Source organism: Salmo salar, chromosome 24, assembly GCF_965601325.2.
Source record: "Salmo salar chromosome 24, fSalSal1, whole genome shotgun sequence".
Taxonomy (NCBI): Eukaryota; Metazoa; Chordata; class Actinopteri; order Salmoniformes; family Salmonidae; genus Salmo; species Salmo salar.
In genome coordinates this window covers 12,510,688-12,533,314 of record NC_138314.1, presented here as the reverse complement: position 1 = coordinate 12,533,314, position 22,627 = coordinate 12,510,688, and the positions used below count along the sequence as shown (strand labels likewise).

Here is a 22,627-nt window from a genome sequence, read left to right as displayed (position 1 = left end):
TGGCGACCTGCTATTTCACTGGCTGTTGGCGAGTGTGTCCCGCGTCCCACATACCCCAGAGAGGTTAAAAGGTATGAGGCTAGACTTATGTATTTATATCATGTTACATCCTTATTCTTAAATGGATTAAATTGTATATATCAACATATACACACAATGACAAAGCAAAAACAGGTTATGCATTTCAGCAAAATGTTAAACTGAAATATCACATTTACATAAGTATTCAGACCCTCTTACTCAGTACTTTGTTGAATCACCTTTGACAGCGATTACAGCCTTGAGTCTTATTGGGTATGACACTACAAACTTAGCACACCTGTATTTGTGGAGTTTCTCCCATTCTTCTCTGAAGATCCTCTAAAGCTCTGTCAGGTTGGATGGGGAGTGTCGATGCACAGCTATTTTCAGGTCCCTACAGAGATGTTTGATCGGGTTCAAGTCCGGGCTCTGGCTGGGCCACTCAAGGACATTGAGACTTGTCCCGAAGCCACTCCTACGTTGTCTTGGCTGTGTGCTTAGGGTCGTTGTCCTGTTGGAAGGTAAACCTTCGCTAAAAAGTCTGAGGTCCTGAGCGCGTTATCAAGGATCTCTGTACTTTGATCCATTCATCTTTCTCTCGATCCTGACTAGTCTCCCAGTCCCTGCCGCTGAAAAACATGCCCACAGCATGATGCTGCCACCCCCATGTTTCACCGTAGGGATAGTGCCAGGTTTCCTCCAGACGTGACACTTGGCATTCAGGCCAAATAGTTCAATCATGGTTTCATCAGACCATAGAATCTTGTTTCTCATGGTCTGAGAGTCCTTTAGGTGCCTTTTGGCAAACTCCAAGGGGGCTGTCGTGTGCCTTTTTACTGAGGAGTGGCTTCCATCTGGCCACTCTACCATAAAGGCCTGATTGGTGGAGTGCTGCAGAGATGGGAGAACCTTCCAGAAGGACAACCATCTCCACAGAGGAACTACGGAGCTCTGTCAGAGTGACGATCGGGTCCTTGGTCAAATACCCCATAATGACAAACCGAAAACAGGTATTGTGTGTAGATTGTTGAGAATATTTTGTATTTAATCAATTTTAAAATAAGGCTGTACGTAAAAATAATGTTGATAAAGTCACGGGGTCTGAATATTTTCCAAATGCACTGTGTGTGTGTGTGTGTGTGTGTGTGTGTGTGTGTGTATAAATATAAATCTCTCACACCAATTAAACTCAAATTCTTATCATTATTGAAAGGAGATTAGGTTTGTAAATGCATAAAGAAACCATGCGTAACATTTTAATTAACTAGATTGATGTTTGCATTTTACCTACGTAACCACGAAATGGAAACCATGGAAACAGAGCCTTGAAGAAGAACTTATGTTCGAGTTTCAATGTTTATCCTTTTGGCACCCACAAATTTTATTCATAGATTCAGTAAGATAACAAAAGGAAAAAGTAAGAGCAAAGTAAAGGCTATAAACTAAAACTACCAGCTGCCTACAGTTAAATGTGCAATTAATGTGCATATGTTTTTCATTGCAATCGAAAAGGCTAAATCCTATATCAGCACTCGTACTCTGAGACGATTCATGAATACAGCCCCTGAAGTATAGCTTTAACCTGACTCTCTTTTTGTGATAATACTATCTAATCACCACTCACTGTGGATGTAGTTTGTAGAGCGTTCCATCGACACCCACTGTGATTTTGAGCTCGGAGAGGTTGCGGTTCTGCCGGATCTTGTCGACCACAGCGGCCAGGCCGGCACCACAGAGTTGGGCAGCACGGCGAGCCACCACGCTGCACACCTCCTTCACCAGGATACTGTCGTCACACGTAGAACTGGTCAGACCCAGGTGCTGCAGGATGGAGCGCACCTGCCTCAGGGCCAGACGGTCACTGACAGGGGGGGGGTTGAGACAGGCAGGCACTGACTGTTACAGACAAATCATTTTTGTGAACATGAAGTGCACACAACACTGTTCTCCATCCTATGCTAGACATTGGTGTCTAGGAGGGACATAATATTGAAATCCAATAGCTTTGATACCCTGAAAAAGGGACGCACACGTTGCTCCCACCATGGCTGTTAGCCTTTTTAGTGACACTTTTCCAAATCTTCCTTTTGCTCATCAGACATCAACACTAGATAGTGACTGAAGGCATAAATTGTCAAACATTCCCAGACAAGCAAACTCTGACACCAACTCACCTCTCGATCTGCGAGAGGAACTTGGTTTCAAAGATGCCTCTGGTCTTCAGCCTCTCAGAGAGTTTGCCTCGGAACAGAAGTCCCTTTGCAGTGAACTCCAGCAGTACGTTCCTCACTATCTCCCCAAGGTACATCCCACTGATCAGCTTCTCATACCTGACAGAGACCGAGAGAGAGAGAGAGAGACTTGAATCCTGAGGCTTACTGCTACACAGTTTAGTTGACAGAATCCTACTGTGGAAAACCACACTTCAGGTTTTATGGATGAAAGCATTATTGCACTGGTGCGTGTAGTAGTCCCAGCTAGGGTTGCAAAGCTACTGGTAATTTACCAAATAATTACTGCAAATTTCTGCTATTTTGGTAATTAACAGAAAATATATGTTGGCATTTTATACTTTAATAACTATTTTGTTTTATATACACACACATTACCAGTCAAAAGTTTGGACACACCTACTCATTCAAGCGTTTTTCTTTATTTTTGACTATTTTCTACATTGTGTGAAGACATCAAAACTATGAAATAACATGTGGAATCATGTAGTAACCAAAAAAGTGTGAAATCAAAAAGATATACAAAGCTGTCATCAAGGCTACTTTGAAGAATCTAAAATAAACTCAGCAAAAAAAAGAAATGTCCTCACTGTCAACTGCGTTTATTTTCAGCAAACTTAACATGTGTAAATATTTGTATGAACATAAGATTCAACAACTGAGACAAACTGAACAAGTTCCACAGACATGTGACTAACAGAAATTGAATAATGTGTCCCTGAACAAAGGGGTGGGTCAATATCAAAAGTCAGTATCTGGTGTGGCCACAAGACACATTAACCTGTTAGGGCTAGGGGGCAGTATTCGCACGGCTGGATAAAAAAATGTACCAGATTTAATCTGGTTACTAATCCTACCCAGTAACTAGAATATGCATATACTTATTATATATGGATAGAAAACACCCTAAAGTTTCTAAAACTGTTTGAATGGTGTCTGTGAGTATAACAGAACTCATTTGGCAGGCAAAACCCTGAGACAGATTCTGACAGGAAGTGGATACCTGATGTGTTGTATTACCTTTAAACCTATGCCATTGAAAAACACAGGGGCTGAGGAATATTTTGGCACTTCCTATTGCTTCCACTAGATGTCACCAGCCTTTACAAAGTGTTTTGAGTCTTCTGGAGGGAGATCTGACCGAACAAGAGCCATGGAACGATGATGGCCCATTAGACACCTGGCGCGCGAGTTCATGTTGGGTACCCTCGTTCCAATACGTTATAAAAGAGAATGCATTCGTCCACCTTGAATATTATTCATGTTCTGGTTAAAAAAGGCCCTAATGATTTATGCTATACAACGTTTGACATGTTTGAACGAACGTAAATATATTTTTTCCCCTCGTTCATGAAGTGAAGTCCGGCGGGCTTAGATCATGTGCTAACAAGACGGAGATTTTTGGACATAAATGATGAGCTTTTTTGAACAAAACTACATTCGTTATGGACCTGTGATACCTGGAAGTGACATCTGATGAAGAGAATCAAAGGTAATGGATTATTTACATAGTATTTTAGATCTCCCCAACATGACGTCTAGTCTGTATCGCAACGCGTATTTTTCTGGGCGCAGTGCTCAGATTATTGCAAAGTGTGATTTCCCAGTAAGGTTATTTTTAAATCTGGCAAGTTCTTTGCGTTCAAGAGATGTAAATCTATAATTCTTTAAATGACAATATAATATTTTACCAATGTTTTCTAATTTTAATTATTTAATTTGTGGTGCTGACTTGAATGCCGGTTATTGGAGGGAAACGATTTCCTGAACATCAACGCCACAGAAAAACGCTGTTTTTGGATATAAATATGAACTTGATAGAACTAAAAATGCATGCATTGTCTAACACAATGTCCTAGGAGTGTCATCTGTTGGAGATTGTAAAAGGTTAGTGCATAATTTTAGCTGATTTTATGGTTTTGGTGACACCTGTCTTTGAATTGGCACAACATTACACACAACTCTTGTAAATGTACTGTCCTAACATACTCTAAATTTATGCTTTCGCCGTAAAACCTTTTTGAAATCGTAAAACGTGGTTAGATTAAGGAGATGTTTATCTTTCAAAGGGTGTAAAATAGTTGTATGTTTGAAAAATTAGAATTTTGACATTTATTTGGATTCAAATTTGCCGCTCTTGAAATGCACCTGCTGTTGATGGAGTGCACCACGGGTGGGACGCTTGCGTCCCACCTAGCCCATAGAGGTTAAGTACTACAGTGCATCTCCTCATGACTACACCAGATTTGCCAGTTCTTGCTGTGAGATGTTACCTCACTCTTCCACCAAGGCCCCTGCAAGTTCCCAGTCATTTCTGGGGGGAATGGCCCTAGCCCTCCGATCCAACAGGTCCCAGACGTGGTCGATGGGATTGAGATCCGGGCTCTTTGCTGGCCATGGCAGAACAATGACATTCCTGTCTTGCAGGAAATCACGGACAAAACGAGCAGTACGGCTGGTGGCATTGTCATGCTGGAGGGTCATGTCAGGATGAGCCTGCAGGAAGGGTACCACGAGGGAGGAGGATGTCTGCAATGACAACAAGCTCAATCCAATGATGCTGTGACACACCGCCCCAGACCATGACTGACCCTCCACCTACAAATCGATTCAGAGTACAGGCCTCGGTGTAACGCTCATTCCTTCGACAATAAACGCGAATCCGACCATCACCCCTGGTGAGACAAAACCGCGACTCGTCAGTGAAGAGCACCTTTTGCCAGTCCTGTCTGGTCCAGCGACGGAGGATTTGTGCTCATAGGCAACGTTGTTGCCAGTGATGTCTGGTGAGGACCTGCCTTACAACAGGCCTACAAGCCCTCAGTCCAGCCTCTCTCAGCTTATTGCGGACAGTCTGAGCACCGATGAAGGGATTGTACGTTCCTGGTGTATCTCGGGCAGTTGTTGTTGCCATCCTGTACCTGTCCCGCAGGTGTGATGTTTGGATGTACCGATCCTGTGCAGGTGTTGTTACACGTGGTCTGCCACTGCGAGGACGATCAGCTGTCCGTCCTGTCTCCCTGTAGCGCGGTCTTAGGCGTCTCACAGTACGGACATTGCAATTTATTGCCCTGGCCACATCTGCAGTCCTCATGCCTCCTTGAAGTATGCCTAAGGCACGTTCATGCAGATGAGCAGGGACCCTGGGCATGTTTCTTTTGGTGTTTTTCAGAGTCAGTAGAAAGGCCTCTTTAGTGTCTTAAGTTCTCATAACTGTGACCTTAATTGCCTACCGTCTGTAAGCTGTTAGTGTCTTAACGACCATTCCACATGCATGTTCATTAATTGTTTATGGTTCATTGAAAAAGATTGGGAAACCATGTTTAAACCCTTTACAATGAAGATCTGTGAAGTTATTTTGATTTTTACTAATTATCTTTGAAGGATAATCTCCTCTGTGGAGATGGGAGAACCTTCCAGAAGGACAACCATCTCTGGAGCACTCCACCAATCAGGCCTTTATGGTAGAGTGGCCAGACGGAAGCAACTCCTCAGTGAAAGGCACATGACAGACCGCTTGGAGTTTGCCAAAAGGCACCTAAAAGGACTGACCATGAGAAACAAGATTCTCTGATCTGATGAAACCAAGATTGAACTCTTTGGCCTGAATGCCTAGCGTTATGTCTGGAGGAAACCTGGCACCATCCCTACGGTGAAGCATGGTGGTGGCAGCACCATGCTGTGGGGATGTTTTCCCATGGCAAGGACTGGGAGACTAGTAAGGATCGGGGGAAAGATGAACGGAGTAAAGTACAGAGATCCTTAATGAAAACCTGCTCAAGAGCGCTCAGACTGGGGTGAAGGTTCACCTTTCAACAGGACAACGACCGTAAGCAAACTGCCAAGACAATTCAGGAGTGGCTTCAGGACAAGTCTCTTAATGTCCTTGAGTGGCCCAGCCAGAGCCCAGACTTGAACCCGATCTAACATCTCTGGAGAGACCTGAAAATAGCTGTGCAGCGACACTCCCCATCCAACCTGACAGAGCTTGAGAGGATCTGCAGAGAATGGAAGAAACTCCACAAATACAGATGTGCCAAGCTTATAGCTTCATACCCAAGAAGACTTAAGGCTGTAATCGCTGCCGAAGGTTCTTCAACAAAGTACTGAGTAAAGGGTCTGAATACTTATGTAAATGTGATATTTTTAATAGATTTGCAAAAATCTGAATACTTTCCGAATGCACTGTACATACACACTGAACAAAAATGTATAACGCAACAATTTCAAAGATTTTACTGAGTTACAGTTCATATAAGAAAATGAGTCAAATGAAATAAATTCAGTAGGCCCTAATCTATGGATTTCACATGACTGGGAATACAGATACCTTTTTTTTAAGTAGTGGCGTGGATCAGAAAACCAGTCTGTATCTGATGTGATCACCATTGCCTCATGCAGCGCGACGCATATCCTTCGCATTGTTCAGCAGGCTGTTGATTGTGGTCTGTGAAATGTTGTCTCACTCCTCAATAGCTGTGTGAAGTTTCTGGATATTGGCAGGAACTCGAACACGCTGTACTACACTTCGATCCAGAGCATCCCAAACAAGTTCAATGGGTGACATGTTTGGTGAGTATGCAGGCCATCGAACAGACATTTTCAGCTTCCAGGAATTGTGTACAGATCCATGCGACACGGGGCCATGAATTATCATGCTGAAACATGAGGTGATGGCGACGGATGAATGGCACTACAATGGGTCTCAGGATCTTGTCACAGTGTCTGTGCATTCAAATTGCCAAAGATAAAATGCAATGATGTTCGCTGTCCGTAGCTTATGCCTGCCCATACCATAACCCCTTGCCACTATGGGGCACTCTGTTCACAACGTTGATATCAGCAAACCGCTCACCCACACGACGCCATACAAGTGGTCTGCGGTTCTGAGGCCAGTTGGACGTACTGCCAAATTCACTAAAACGACTTTGAAGTCTGCTTATGGTACAGAAATTAACATTAAATTCTCTGTCAAGAGCTCTGGTGGACATTTCTGCAGTCAGCATGCCAATTGCGCGCTCCTTCAAAACTGTTGTTGTGAAAAAACTGCACATTTTAGAGAGTCGTACACCTGAGTAATGATCATGCTGTTTAATCAGCTTCTTGATATGACACCTGTCAGGTGGATGGATTATCTTAGCAAAGGAGAAATGCTCACTAAAAGGGATGTAAACAAATTTGTGCACAGAATTTGAGAGTAATAAGCTTTGCGTGTGTATGGAACATTTCTGGGATCTTTAATTTCAGCTCATGAAACATGGGACCAACACTTTAAATGTTGCATTAATACTTTTTCAGTGTATTATTCATTTATTATCGCCGCCTAGTCGATAGCCCATGTTGAGAAAATAGCATAATAAATTTAAAAAATAAATCGAAAAACAATGTCATTATTTTCTATTAACACCGCAACTCCCAACTATTTACTTTAATCACAACTGCTACCTGTTTAACTTCAAAACATTAACAAATACATTGACATAGCAAAATAAGTTCAATAAATGAAGGATATTTCATGCTAAAACCCTCATATTAAACACCAATGGTATTCACTAAGTTGGTTAATATTTCGATTTCTTTTTTTTACAGCAGTCACTTTTTATTTTAAAATAATCTAATTTAATATATTTCATATTGATAAAGCCACAGAGGGCCAGAGATAATTACAGACACCTGTGATAATCTGAAGTACCCAAAATGGCCACTAGATGTTTTGTGATAGATTACACAAATTCTGGTAGTTTACTGGTAAATTTAGAAAGATTCCTTTAATATACCCTCCCTTTGCAAACCTAATCCCAGCCTCCAAAGACGCATAAATCAACTTTAACAAACAGTCCAATAAATCCACAGGAAGGAGATTTAATTTGTTTAATTCAGCCTCCGTAAATCAGCACCCCAACTAAAGGTGTGCTCCTTCTTTTTCTTTCAACACCATTATAAAACAGTAATAGGCTACCTCTGTTTGCCAGGGTTGGTGGCACAGTCGTCCACGGCTCTGTCGAATTCTGTGCTGAAGTCGTCCAGCTCCCCGTGGTCCCCAAAGGCCCCCCACTCCATGTTAACACACATCCTCCCCTCGTCCCCCTCCACCAGCTCCACATTCTGCATTTCCTCCATGTAGCAGGCATTGGTGCCAGTACCTGGAGAGAGGGGAAATGTGTGTGTGTGTGTGTGTGTGTGTGTGTGTGTGTGTGTGTGTGTGTGTGTGTGTGTGGTGAAAGAGAGAGAGACAGACACTCAAAGGAAGGCAGTTATTGATTTCTTACAGACTGTGCTTGTGATCCAGAAGGAACATACAGTAGGCTATTGGAGACTCACCTACGATGAGGCCCACCTCACACAGTGGGTCTTCGTAGCCACAGGTCATCATGGTGCCCACAGTGTCATTCACCACGGCAACCACGTCCAGGTCAAACTCCTACAAAAACATCAACACAAGGACTTATGGATCACTAACATGGAACCCTTCTCATAACCGAAGGATTTCAGATTGGTATACTATAATATCAAATTCCAAAAAAGTTACGTTTGGTGTACTTTCATGGTATCATATGCAATTTAAAATGGATTTGAGATCCTACAGGTACTGTAATGTGTAACAGCGTTTTGATTCTGGGCAGTGTAGGATTGTGACTAAGCCCAGTGGGTGGGTGTGACCTCTAACCTCTCTGCGGTGGATAGCATCCTTCAGTAGAGACACAACATCCTCTCCCTCGCAGCCGGTAGCTTTGAAACCTTTGGTCCACTTTAGCAAGATACCCTGAGGAGGAGGAGGAATGGACATCACATTAGGAGGGCGGGGGATGGGCATCTTTACCTGGCCCTGAGCAGAGTGTTGGTTAGTCTATACTATGTCAGGATCGCAGGCTACAGGGCGACCGATTAATTGGCATGGCCGATTTCAAGTTCTCATAACAATCGGTAAATCGGCATTTTTGGACGCTGATTACATTGCATTCCACGCGGAAACTGCGTGGCAGGCTGACCACCTGTTACTCGAGTGCAGCAAAGAGCCCAGTTAAGTTGCTAGCTAGCATCAATCGTCACAATCACGAGTTAACTTAGTAATATCATCAACCATGTGTAGTTAACTAGCTTGTCCTGCATTGCATATAATCGATGCGGTGCCTGTTAATTTATCATCGAATCACAGCCTACTTCACCAAACAAGGGATGATTTAACAAAAGCGCATTCGCGAAAAAAGCACAATCGTTGCACGAATGTACCTAACCATAAACATCAATGCCTTTCTTAAAATCAATACACAGAAGTATATATTTTTTTTAAACCTGCATATTTAGTTAAAAGAAATTCATGTTGGCAGACAATATTAACTAGGGAAATTGTGTCACTTCTCTTGCGTTCATTGCACGCAGAGTCAGGGTATATGCAATAGTTTGGGCCGCCTGGCTCGTTGAGAACTAATTTGCCAGAATTTTACATAATTATGACATAACATTGAAGGTTGTGCAATGTAACAGCAATATTTAGACTTAGGGTTGTCACCTATTCGCTAAAACACGGAACAGTTCTGTATTTCACTGAAAGAATAAACGTTTTGTTTTCGAAATGATCGTTTCCGGATTTGACCATATTAATGACCTAAGGCTCGTATTTCTGTTTATTATATTATAATTAAGTCTATGATTTGATATTTCATAGAGCAGTCTCACTGAGCGGTGGTAGGCAGCAGCAGGCTCGTAAGCATTCATACAAACTTTACTACGTTTGCCAGCAGCTCTTAGCAATGCTTGAAGCACAGAGCTGTTTATGACTTCAAGCCTATCAACTCCTGAGATTAGGCTGGCAATACTATAGTGCCTATTAAACATCCAATAGTCAAAGGTATATGAAATACAAATGGTATAGAGAGAAATAGTCGACGTGTCATAATTCCTATAACTACAACCTAAAACTTCTTAACTGGGAATATTGAAGAACTGGGAATATTGAACCACCAGCTTTCATATGTTCTGAGCAAGGAACTTAAACGTTCATTTTTTTTTACATGGCACATATTGCACTTTTACTTTCTTCGCCAACACTGTGTTTTTGCATTATTTAAACCAAATTGAGTATGTTTCATTATTTATTTGAGACTAAATAGATTAATGCATTATGTTAAAATAAGTGTTCAGTGTTGTAATTGTCATTTTTACAAATATATATATATATTAAAATCAGCCGATTAAATGGGCATCGGCTTTTTTTCGGTCCGCCAATAAATCGGTATCGGAGTTGGAAAACCATAATCGGTTGACCTCTACTACAGACGCCTATAGAATGTGTGAATAGACCATGTGATGCACTTCGTCCACTCCTGTCAGCACTTGTCCTTCCAAGCGTTGCCATTTGAATGAACAGGTGCAGACAGAGCACATTGACTGTTCTCAAGTGTTTAACGTTTTGTCTTAGAGAGGTTCAGTGGTTCAAGCCATCCAAAAACGATGTTTAAAACGAGTTTTGCGTGTGCGAGTTTGCTTTGTTACCTCGTCCAGTTTGTTCTGATGGCAGGGGAAGGAGAAGGTGAAGCCGAGGGGCAAGGAAGCTCCTTTCATACCCATGTACTCCAGGAAGTCAGCGATGCAGTGCACTATGTGGTCAAACAGCTGACAGAGAACAGACCGAGAGAGATGTGTCAAATGACCAATGCAGTGGACTGGGACTGTGACGTAACAGACATTGAGACGGACATTTCCGGATTACCTCCTCTCCAGTGCCCTGCATAGCCTCCTGGGGTATGGCATAGATCTTGTTGTGCATCTCCACGCTGCGTCTCTTCCCGCCCCGCACGCGAACCAGCAGAACTCGGAAGTTGGTCCCACCGAGGTCAAGGGCCAAGAAGTCACCGTGCTCTGATAAGTTCAATGAGTCAGACAATAGGGAAGGTAGCTAAGCAAGCGCGAAAACACTCCTACATTTAACTTAACATATTTTTTATTTAATTGTTTACCTTTAGCAGCTTGGGGGTCATGTGCCTTGTTTAAGAACAGCAGTAGGTATTCACATCCTGGCGGACTTTGTCAGCCCTGAATTTCCAACCGGTAACCCTCTAATTGCTGGCTGACCACCCACCCACCCACCCACACATCCTAGGTACAGGTGGAATTGGTGTATTGATTTGGTAAATTCTTAACTACATGTAACGGCTTAAGGTTACATCCTACTCCTCAGTCTCCTGCTATAGTCCTTCCAAGGACATCTTGTCTATTTTCCAGGATGTTCAATCAAAGGCTTTCTAAAATTCTAAAATGTAAGGCCCATTGGGGGGTACTGATACAAATTAGTCTATGTTTTAAGATAATGGCTAAAGTGTTCCACTCTGAAATTGTATAATAGTGTTAAAATGAGGATGTGTGTAGATCTGTTAGAATGTTAATACTAGGGTATTATATTCTTTAGTAGGGGTGTAAGCAGAGAAGTTGAAAAACAGATAATTGAAAACCATTTGAGGTTTACAAACCAAGAGGGGGAGGGGAAGTGAAAGCCTTGAAGAATGTGACAAGATTGATGGTTCTTTCTCTATAATGTGGTTAGTGGAAAAATACTGGCCGTTTGAGCAGGGAGTAGCCTAAAGATAATGTGAGTGTGTATTATAAAAGGTACTGGGTCCTCATTTTTTAGTTTAGAGCTCTCGTGAATTTTTACAACGAACATTTTACAAAATCTGAGACTTTGCCCAATTATTATTGAACCCAGGGTCTTACAAACCTCGGGAAATTGGTCAAAGATTAAATTGTTTAATTATCATTATTGGGATTGAAAATTCTCGTGACAGGTACCCTTCAATTAACATCGTACGGCTCCATCTCCTCCCAGACACACTCCTCCCATCTCCCTCCCCTCTGACCTTCTAATCCAATGTTTTTTGAGAATGAGCCGAGAGAACATGAGGAACTGAAATTGAGATTCTTCCGTAGATACCACCCATTCCTATGCTGAACCTATACCTGTGCCGTCGGGGGTGGAGCGGACGTAGGTGGGCAGCATCTTGACGGTGGCTTGGTCATGACTCTCCTTGGCCAGGCCTCTGTTAATCTCCTCTCCCATCCTCCTCTTCACCTCCAACAGCTGCTCCCGGCTCAGACGCAGGGCGTCCAGGATACGCTGCCGCTCGGCATGTTGGGTAGCCAGCCGGTATGCCACCGCCGTCACCATGGCCGCCCCCTTCCCGCTGCCGTCCTCTGAGCGCAGGAAACGCACATCGCAGTCCGGCACCAGCCGCCGCACCATCTTGTGTAGCCGCCGCGCAAACCTGGGCGAGGAGAGGCACGACTTTACTTTTAAGCTTATAAAAAAATGTAAAGGTTTAATTAGCTGTTGGTAAATTAAATATAATTTGTTCATGTTTCTTAGTGAATACATGTGTATAAACCATTCCTTACTTGGTCCTGTAAATTTAATTGGCACTTGAGATTTAAGGGTGATTTCCATTGTAATTCCCCTCATCCAGTATAATTTATACTAAATAAAAATATAAAAAAGCAACAATTTCAAAGACTTTACTGGAGTTACAGTTCATATGAGAAATCAGTCAGTTCTAATGAAATCAATTCATTAGGTCCTAATCTATGGATTTCACATGACTGGTAATACAGATATGCAGCTGTTGGCCATAGACACCTTCATTTATTTATTTTTAAAAGCCACACAATAGGCCTCAGGATTTCTTCACTGTATGTCTGTGCATTCAAATTGCCATCGATGAAATGCAATCGTGTTCACTGTCTGTAGTTTATGCCTGCACATACCATAATCCCTCACCACCATGGGGCACTCTGTTCACAACATTGACATCAGCAAACTGCTCGCCCACACGACGCCATACACATGGTCTGTGATTGTGAAGCCGGTTGGACATAGTGCCACATTTTCCTAAAACGACGTTAGAGGTGGCTTATGGTAGAGAAATAAATGAATGAGGTCTTAGTCCAAACAGGCGACAGTTCGTGAGAAAAGTATATGACTACTGTGAGAGTAGTTTCTAAATGTACCAAAGTATTCTCTCGGTCTCTCATAACAAGCCGCAATATTGTGTCAGTCTGCTAGGGACCTGTTTCTAATGTATTAAGTGTGTATGTTTATCCTGTGTTATCATTTAGTTAGCTAGTAAACAAATAATTCAACCAATGTGTAGTACTGAATCATAAGGATGGGGTTTTGCAGATGGAGGTTACGACTGTTCAGAATGACGATATGATGTCATGATCAATGAGTTTACCGTTTATGGATATAATAGGTAAAGACCTTTAGAGTTTAATTTGGGAGATGGTTAAAGTTAACTAAAAAAAATACAAATAAACCGCTCTCGTGGTGTCCCAATTCCTAATGAGTTAATTTTTGCATGATACATTTTTTTATTTTATTTTTTAAATCGGTAACAATTAAACATCGTTAGTTGATTAGATAAATAACAGTCAGATTAATGAAAGTAAAGTAACAATAGTTTATTCTAGGAAAATTCCTATACTTCAGTGAGTCATGGCTCTGGTGTGAAACGCAGAGTTGTAGATTGAGTGTCAAATTGAGTCTGAATACATTTGAAGAAATGTGATATTGTGCAATTGCATTTAATTTTTGATGTGGTGAAAGCACTGGAGTAGTAGTGTATTTGAGCCTAGCGCTGCATAAGATCTACAGTGTCCACAAGGGATAGAGGAAATGATGGCACTTGATTTGAAGGTCTTATTTTACATGGCGTAGAATCTTAAATTTGACCAGTTTCTCACAGCAGGAAAATCCTGCAGAGACAGGAAATCTGAATTAGTGTGGGAATTATAATTAATATACATTTTTGTTGGGATGGATACATTTTTGTAAAGTCAAGTGGAAATTACTAAGCCTTTTTAAACAAATACACTAAAAGTTTGCTGCAGGAAATTTCCTGAAACAACAGCGCGATCAAATTAAAATCCAACATCTGTAGAACAGGATGAACTGAAAGCCAACCAAATTCTGGACTGGCATTTGAGAGGAGGGTCAGTTCCACTGTAATTACACAGTGCAGTCTAGTTTAGTTCATTCTAATGCCATAGAAGTAAGAGCACTTCTTCTATACTTCAGTGAGTAGTAACCCACAGTGGTGTCACAGAGAAGATGTAGATTGCCTGAGTATCTAGTAAAATACGTGCCATTTCAAGTACAACCCTTAATCTGTTCTATCCTGAATTGGCGGGAGCCACAATAACAATGTCATTGATCCCCACTCTTGTTAGAGATAACCCCAGAGTACAACATCTCAAAGCTCACACACACACTTGGGCTAAAACACACGCGACGCACAAAGACTGCTCCACTCACTGTGGGTGGTTCTTGTAGACAGAGCCGTCCACTCCTATGGTTGTCCTCAGCTTCTCCGCAGCCTTGTTGTCTCTGATCTGTCTCAAAACAGAGACTAGCGTGGCAGCACACAGGTGGGCGGCCCGCGTCGACACCACCTGACACACCCTCTGAGTGGCCACGCAGTCCTCCCCAGAGGGGTCCAGGCCCAGCCCCCTCAGCACCTTCTCCGCACTCACCAGACCCTGCTGGTCTCTGTCAGAAAGAGAGCACCACCTCAGTTACATACTGGTTTAAAAAGTATAACATTAGGTTTGGTACTTGCTCATCATTATCATCAGCAGCATCCTCACACTATCATCATATTCATCATCATCAGCATCATATTCATGATCATCATCATTAGCAGCAGCATCATATTGATGATCATCAACCAAGTTATATCAAGATACAAGACGGAGTCAAAGAAAGAGCCATGTCATCTATTATTTTATACTTTGATTAAATAGGCCCACAGTCTCACACATATATTGACCACTCATACTACTGACTTGTCGTTTTCGATGGCGGAGACGAAGCTGGTCTGGAAGTGTCCTGTGGTGAGGAGGTCAGGAGTGGTGTGACCCATGAACACCAGGCCCTCCTTGGCCATCTTTACCAGGATCAGACGCACCAGCTCCCCCATGTACATCCCACTGATCATCTTCTCAAACCTACACACGCAGACACACAGGCACGCAAATCCTGTCATGATTACTTGGTTGGTACAGGTGAGCACGTCAGCGGTGGAGCTCGAATGATTGCTCTCGGTCTCATGGAAATAGTTTGTGTTTAGCTGTATATAGTCAGCTAACTAGTTGGTTGTTCAATCTTGTTTCTACCGATGTAATTCATATGGAAAACAGCCCAAGCTGCTTGCTATAGCTTGCTAGCTAGCTAATCTGTCTGGTCAGAACAGTTGTTTGGTGGTAAATTTGGCCTGACTTGCGGAGTGTCAACTTCAGCTGTCACTTTCACTAGCTAGCCATGCAGACAACCAGCTAACTAGCTGCCAAAATGGAGATCAGAGTAATGTTGTTTATCTGTTAGGCTTAGGTTATGGTTTTTCATGTTTGCTAGGTACAGATATTCACTGTTATCCTAAAATTTCACACCTTAGCTGTCGGGTTAGGGTAGAAGCCCGCACAGTGGAGCTCATATGATATCGATTTGCAGTGATATTTGTTTGCATAGACAGCTAACAAGTTGCTTGTTTTGTCCCGTTTCTACCGATGCTATTCATTTGGAAACTGTCCCAGCTTTGTAACTAATTGAATCTGTAAACAGTTCTGCCACATACTTTGACTTCTTACCATCTATGAAAAGTAATCTGACCATGGGTCTTGAAGTGCGAGTACCCTATATTAGAGGTCGACCGATTATGATTTTTCAACGCCGATAACGATTATTGGAGGGCCAAAAACCCCGATACCGATTAATCGGACGATTTTTTATTTTATTTTTGTAATAATGACAATTACAACAATACTGAATGAACACTTATTTTAACTTAATATAATACATCAATAAAATCAATTTAACCTCAAATAAATAATGAAACATGTTCAATTTGGTTTAAATAATGCAAAAACAAAGTGTTGGAGAAGAAAGTAAAAGTGCAATATGTGCCATGTAAGAAAGCTAACATTTAAGTTCCTTGCTCAGAACATGAGAACATATGAAAGCTGGTGGTTCCTTTTAACATGAGTCTTCAATATTCCCAGGTAAGAAGTTTTAGGTTGTAGATATTATAGGAATTATAGGACTATTTCTCTCTATACGATTTGTATTTCATATACCTTTGACTATTGGATGTTGTTATAGGCACTTTAGTATTGCCAGTGTAACAGTATAGCTTCCGTCCCTCTCCTCGCTCCTACCTGGGCTCGAACCAGGAACACATCGACAACAGCCACCCTCGAAGCAGCGTTACCCAAGTAGAGGAAGGGGAAACAACTACTCCAAGTCTCAGAGCGAGTGACGTTTGAAACGCTATTAGCGGGCACCCGGCTAACTAGCGAGCCATTTCACATCGGTTACACCAGCCTAATCTCGGGAGTTGACAGACTTGAAGTCATAAACAGCGCAATGCTTGAAGCATTGCAAAGTGCTGCTGGCAAAACGCACGAAAGTGCTATTTTCAATGAATGCTTACGAGCCTGCTGCTGCCTACCGTCGCTCAGTCAGACTGCTCTATCAAATCATAGACTTAATTATAACATAACACACAGAAATACGAGCCTTAGGTAATTAATATGGTCGAATCCGGAAACTATCATCGAAAACAAAACGTTATTCCTGTTATATTGCACAATCTTCAATGTTATGTCATAATTACGTAAAATTCTGGCAAATTAGTTCGCAACGAGCCAGGCGACCCAAACTGTTGCATATACACTGACTTTGCGTGCAATGAACGCAAAATGACACAATTTCACCTGGTTAATATTGCCTGCTAACCTGGATTTCTTTTAGCTAAATATGCAGGTTTAAAAATATACTTGTGTATTGATTTTAAGAAAGGCATTGATGTTTATGGTTGGAACAACGTGTACCTAAGCGATTATATGCAACGCAGGACAGGCTAGATAAACTAGTAATATCATCAACCATGTGTAGTTAACTAGTGATTATGATTGATTGTTTTTTACAAGATAAGTTTAATGCTAGCTAGCAACTTACCTTAGCTTCTTACTGCATTCGCGTAACCTCGTGGAGTGCAATGTAAAGCAGGTGGTTAGAGCATTGGACTAGTTAACCGTAAGGTTGCAAGATTGAATCCCTGAGCTGACAAGGTAAAAATCTGTCGTTCTGCCCCTGAACAAGGCAGTTAACCCACCGTTCCTAGGTGGTCATTGAAAATAAGAATGTGTTCTTAACTGACTTGCCTAGTTAAATAAAAGGTCCAATTAAAAAAAAAAAAAAAAAATCCCAATTTTGTAAAAAAATAAATTCAGTTACAAAAATATTAAAAATAAAAAAAATAATAAAAATCGGACAAATCGGCGTCCAAAAATACCAATTTCCAATTGTTATGAAAACGGCCATAATTAATCGGCCATTCCGATTAATCGGTCGACCTCTACCCTATATAGCCTTTATGGTTATAATCTAACCCCGCTGGTCATCCATGAGCATATTAAGTGTGTATGCTTAGTGGGACCATCATTTGTTTTTCAACAGGACAATGACCCAACACACCTCCAGGATGTATAAGGACTATTTGACCAAGAAGGTGATGGAGAGCTGCATCAGATGACCTGGCCTCCACAATCACCCGCTCTCAACCCAATTGAGAGGGTTTGGGATGAGTTGGATCACAGAGTGAAGGAAAAGCAGCCAACAAGTGCTCAGCATATGTGGGAACTCCTTCAAGACTATTGGAAAAGCATTCCAGGTGAAGCTGGTTGAGAGAATGCCAAGAGTTTGCAAAGCTGTCATCAAGGCAAAGGGTGGCTACTTTGAAGAATCTGAAATATATTTTGATTTGTTTAACACTTTTTTGGTTACTACATGATTCCATAATGTGTTATTTCATATTTTTGATGTCTTCACTATTATTCTACAATGTATAAAAGAGTCAAAATAAAGACAAACCTTTGAATGAGTAGGTGTGTCCAAACTTTTGACTGGTACTGTATGCACGCCATGAACTGAGAAAATCTGGACACTAAGGTTTTCATGAAATCATTTTAATTGATTGACTGAAAGTGCTGTATGACATCATGATGATACTGTTTACTGTGAGATGGGAGGCGTGTAACTGTACCACAAAATATTATGGAAACCCCTAACAGTTGATTATTAGGAAGAAAGTATGTGTATAGTTGAGGAAAAAAAAGAGGGAGAGCAAGACAAGTCTGAGAGGGACAGAGAGAGAGATATATTCCCCCCCCCGTTACTCTAGGTCAATGACAGGAGTGAGGGAAGTGGTTGGGAGAGTCATGGCTCAGCACCAGAAGGCAGGGAGGAGGAGTTGGAGATGATTGGAGGGATAGAGTGAGGATCAAGAGGGGAATGATGGAGGGAGAGGGGAATGATGGAGGGAGAGGGGAATGATGGAGGGAGAGGGGAATGATGGAGGGAGAGGGGAATGATGGAGGGAGAGGGGAATGATGGAGGGAGAGGGGAATGATGGAGGGAGAGGGGAATGATGGAGGGAGAGGGGAATGATGGAGGGAGAGGGGAATGATGGAGGGAGAGGGAGGAGAAAGAAGGGAATGGAGGGAGAGGGAGGAGAAAGAAGAGTGAAGGGGGAGGAGAAAGAAGAGTGAAGGGGGAGGAGTGGCAGACAAAGTCAGGACTATTATCAAAATACTGCAAGAGAATTTACCCAAACTACTTCACCTATGGCAAGCCCTCTCAGTGGATAAAGCTATGATACAACTTGACAGTAGACTACTGTGGAAGCAGCATAGGCCCCCCCAAAAAAACAGTAAAGTGGGGGGTAAAATATTGTGTCTCTGACTCCTTGACTGGCTACTGCCTAGCTTTCAGTGTGTACATAGGTCGGGGGGATCAAGCAATTGAACTTGGCTTAGCCTGCAGAGTTGTCATGGAGCGCATGAGGAGCTCTCTCATCACAACACCATGTCTATGCTGATGACAACTTTCCAGCCATACCTCTGGTGAGATATCTTCTTCATGTCGACATACTTTTGTGGCACAGTGAGGCCCAATAGAAAGAATTTACCCAAGGCCATAATGAAGGCAAGCTCCATACAGGTCAGTCTAAAACGGTGTGCAGATAATCTTAAAGCGTGCTACTGTAGGGACAAACGAGATGTGTACTTTCTATGTCCTAACAGCTCAGGGAATGATACCCTAAAACCAGTATCAAAACATGGGCAGAATGTACTCGTGTGATCCAGAGCTGGTCCTGGATTACAATTAAAAAAATGGGCCGGGTTGACCAGGAATTCCACGTAGAATAAGAACACCTCTCAGCTGCCCACTGCACTGAGGCTAGGAAACACTGTCACCACCGATAAATCTATAAGATAATCGAGAATTTCAAATAAGCATTTTTCTACGGCTGGCTATGCTTTCCACCTGGCTACCCCTACCCCGGTCAACAGCCCTGCACCCCTCACAGCAACTTGCCCAAGGCTCCCCCCTTTTCTCCTTCACCCAAATCCAGATAGCTGACGATCTGAAAGAGCTGCAAAATCTGGATGCCTACAAATAAGCTGGGCTAGACAATCTGGACCCTCTCTTTCTAAAATTAGCCACCACAATTGTTGCAACCCCTATTACTAGCCTGTTCAACCTCTTTCGTATCGTCTGAGATCCCTAAAGATAGGAAAGCTGCCGCAGTCATCCCCTTCTTCAAAAGGGGGAGAAACTCTAGACCCAAGGTTACAGACCTATATCTATCCTACCCTACCTTTCTAAAGTCTTCAAACAGAACACCGACCATTTAAATCCCATTGTACCTTCTCCGCTATGCAATCTGGTTTCCGAGCTGGTCATGGGTGCACCTCAGCCACGCTCAAGGTCCTAAACAATAACCGCCATCGATAAAAGACAATACTGTGCAGCCGTCTTCGCCCATCTGGCCAAGGCTTTCGACTGTCAATCACTGCATTCTTATCGGCAGACTCAACAGCCTTGGTTTCTCAAACGACTGCCTCGCCTGGTTCACCAACTACTTCTCAGACAGAGTTCAGTGTGTCAAATCGAAGGGCCTGTTGTCCGGACCTCTGGCAGTCTATGGGTGTGCCACATGGTTCAATTCTCGGGCCGACACTTTTCTCTGTATACATCAATGATGTCGCTCTTGCTGCTGGTGATTCTCTGATCCACCTCTACGCAGACGACACCATTCTGTATACTTCTGGCTAGAGGGCGACCAATTATGATTTTTCAGCGCCGATACCGATTATTTGAGGACCAAAAAAGCCGATACCGATTAATCGGACGCTTTTTATATATATTTGTAATAATGACAATTACAACAATACTGAATGAACAATGAACACTTTTACTTTAACTTAATACATAAATAAAATCTATTTAGTCTCAAATAAATAATGAAACGTTCAATTTGGTTTAAATAATGCAAAAACGCAGTGTTGGAGAAGAAAGTAAAAGTGCAATATGTGCCATGTAAAAAAGCAACGTTTAAGTTCCTTGCTCAGAACATATGAAAGCTGGTGGTTCAATATTCCCAGTTCTTCAATATTCCCAGTTAAGAAGTTTTAGGTTGTAGTTCTAGGAATTATGACACGTCGACTATTTCTCTCTATACCATTTGTATTTCATATACCTTTGACTATTGGATGTTTAATAGGCACTATAGTATTGCCAGCCTAATCTCAGGAGTTGATCGGCGTGAAGTCAAACAGCTCTGTGCTTCAAGCATTGCTAAGAGCTGCTGGCAAACGTAGTAAAGCTGGAATGAATGCTTACGAGCCTGCTGCTGCCTACCACCGCTCAGTCAGACTGCTCTATGAAATATCAAATCATAGACTTAATTATAATATAATAAACAGAAATACGAGCCTTAGGTCATTAATATGGTCAAATCCGGAAACGATCATTTCAAAAACAAAACGTTTATTCTTTCAGTGAAATACAGAACTGTTCCGTGTTTTAGCGAATAGGTGACAACCAAGTCTAAATATTGCTGTTACATTGCACAACATTCAATGTTATGTCATAATTATGTAAAATTCTGGCAAATCAGTTCACAACGAGCCAAGCGGGCCAAACTGTTGCATATACCCTGACTCTGCGTGCAATGAAGTGACAATTTCCCTAGTTAATATTGCCTGCTAACATGAATTTCTTTTAACTAAATACGCAGGTTTAAAAATATACTTCTGTGTACTGATTTTAAGAAAGGCATTGATGTTGATGGTTGGGTACATTCGTGCAACGATTGTGCTTTTTTCGCGAATGCGCTTTTGTTAAGTCATCCCACGTTTGGCGAAGTAGGATAAATTAACAGGCACAGCATTGATTATATGCAACGCAGGACAAGCTAGTTAAACTAGTAATATCATCAACCATGTGTAGTTAACTAGTGATTATGTGACGATTGATATTTAAGTTTAATTAATGCTAGCTAGCAACTTACCGTGGCTCCTTGCTGCACTCGCGTAACAGGTGGTCAGCCTGCCACGCAGATTCCTCGTGGAATGCAATGTAATCTGCCATTATCGGCATCCAACAATGCCGATTGTTATGAAAACTTGAAATCGGCCCTAATTAAAAATCGGTCGACCTCCACTTCTGGTCCTTCTGTGGACAGTGTTAACAAACCTCCAGATGAGCTTCAATGCCATACAACACTCCTTCAGTGGCCTCCAACTGCTCTTCAATGCATGCAAAACTAAATGCATGCTCTTCAACTGATCGCTGCCTGCACCTGTCCGCCCGTTCAGCATCACTACTCTGGACGGTTCTGACTTAGAATATGTGGACAACTACAAATACCTAGGTGTCTGGTTAGACTGTAAACTCTCCTTCCAGACTCACATTAAACATCTCCAATCCAAAATTAAATCTAGAATCGGCTTCTTATTTCGCAACAAAGCATTCTTCACTCAAGCTGCTAAACATACCCTCGTAAAACTGACTATCCTACCAATCCTTGACTTCAGCAATGTAATTTACAAAATAGCCTCCAACACTCTACTCAGCAAATTGCATGTAGTCCATCACAGTGCCATCCGTTTTTCCCCATTTACTACCCACCACTGTGACCTGTATGCTCTGGTTGGCTGGCCCTCGCTTCATATTCATCGCCAAACCCACTGGCTCCAGGTCATCTATAAGTCTTTGCTAGGTAAAGCCCCCACTGGTCAACATAGCAGCACCACCCGTAGCACACGCTCCAGCAGGTATATTTCACTGGTCATCCCCAAAGCCAACTCCTCCATTGGCCACCTTTCCTTCCAGTTCTCTGCTGCCAATGACTGGAACGAATTGCAAAAAATAAGAAAATTCACTAAAGCTGGAGTCATATCTCCCTCTCTAACTTTAAGCATCAGCTGTCAGAGCAGCTTACCGATCATTGCACTTGTAAATAGCCCACCCAACTACCTCA

General features: G+C 42.2%; 1 protein-coding gene across 1 annotated transcript in view; it reads right to left on the bottom strand.

Moving 5' to 3' along the window:
• Positions 1 to 22,627, bottom strand: part of hk2 (hexokinase 2) — a 79,113-nt gene that overhangs the window by 4,340 nt on the left and 52,146 nt on the right. Inside the window, exons 8-17 of the mRNA XM_014170942.3 lie at positions 15,087 to 15,248; positions 14,557 to 14,790; positions 12,207 to 12,511; positions 10,963 to 11,111; positions 10,746 to 10,865; positions 8,920 to 9,015; positions 8,574 to 8,673; positions 8,212 to 8,395; positions 2,196 to 2,351; positions 1,646 to 1,882 (exon numbers count right to left, since the gene is read on the bottom strand). Coding sequence (XP_014026417.1) covers positions 1,646 to 1,882; positions 2,196 to 2,351; positions 8,212 to 8,395; positions 8,574 to 8,673; positions 8,920 to 9,015; positions 10,746 to 10,865; positions 10,963 to 11,111; positions 12,207 to 12,511; positions 14,557 to 14,790; positions 15,087 to 15,248 — 1,743 coding nt within the window. The remainder of the gene's footprint in view (positions 1 to 1,645; positions 1,883 to 2,195; positions 2,352 to 8,211; positions 8,396 to 8,573; positions 8,674 to 8,919; positions 9,016 to 10,745; positions 10,866 to 10,962; positions 11,112 to 12,206; positions 12,512 to 14,556; positions 14,791 to 15,086; positions 15,249 to 22,627) is intronic.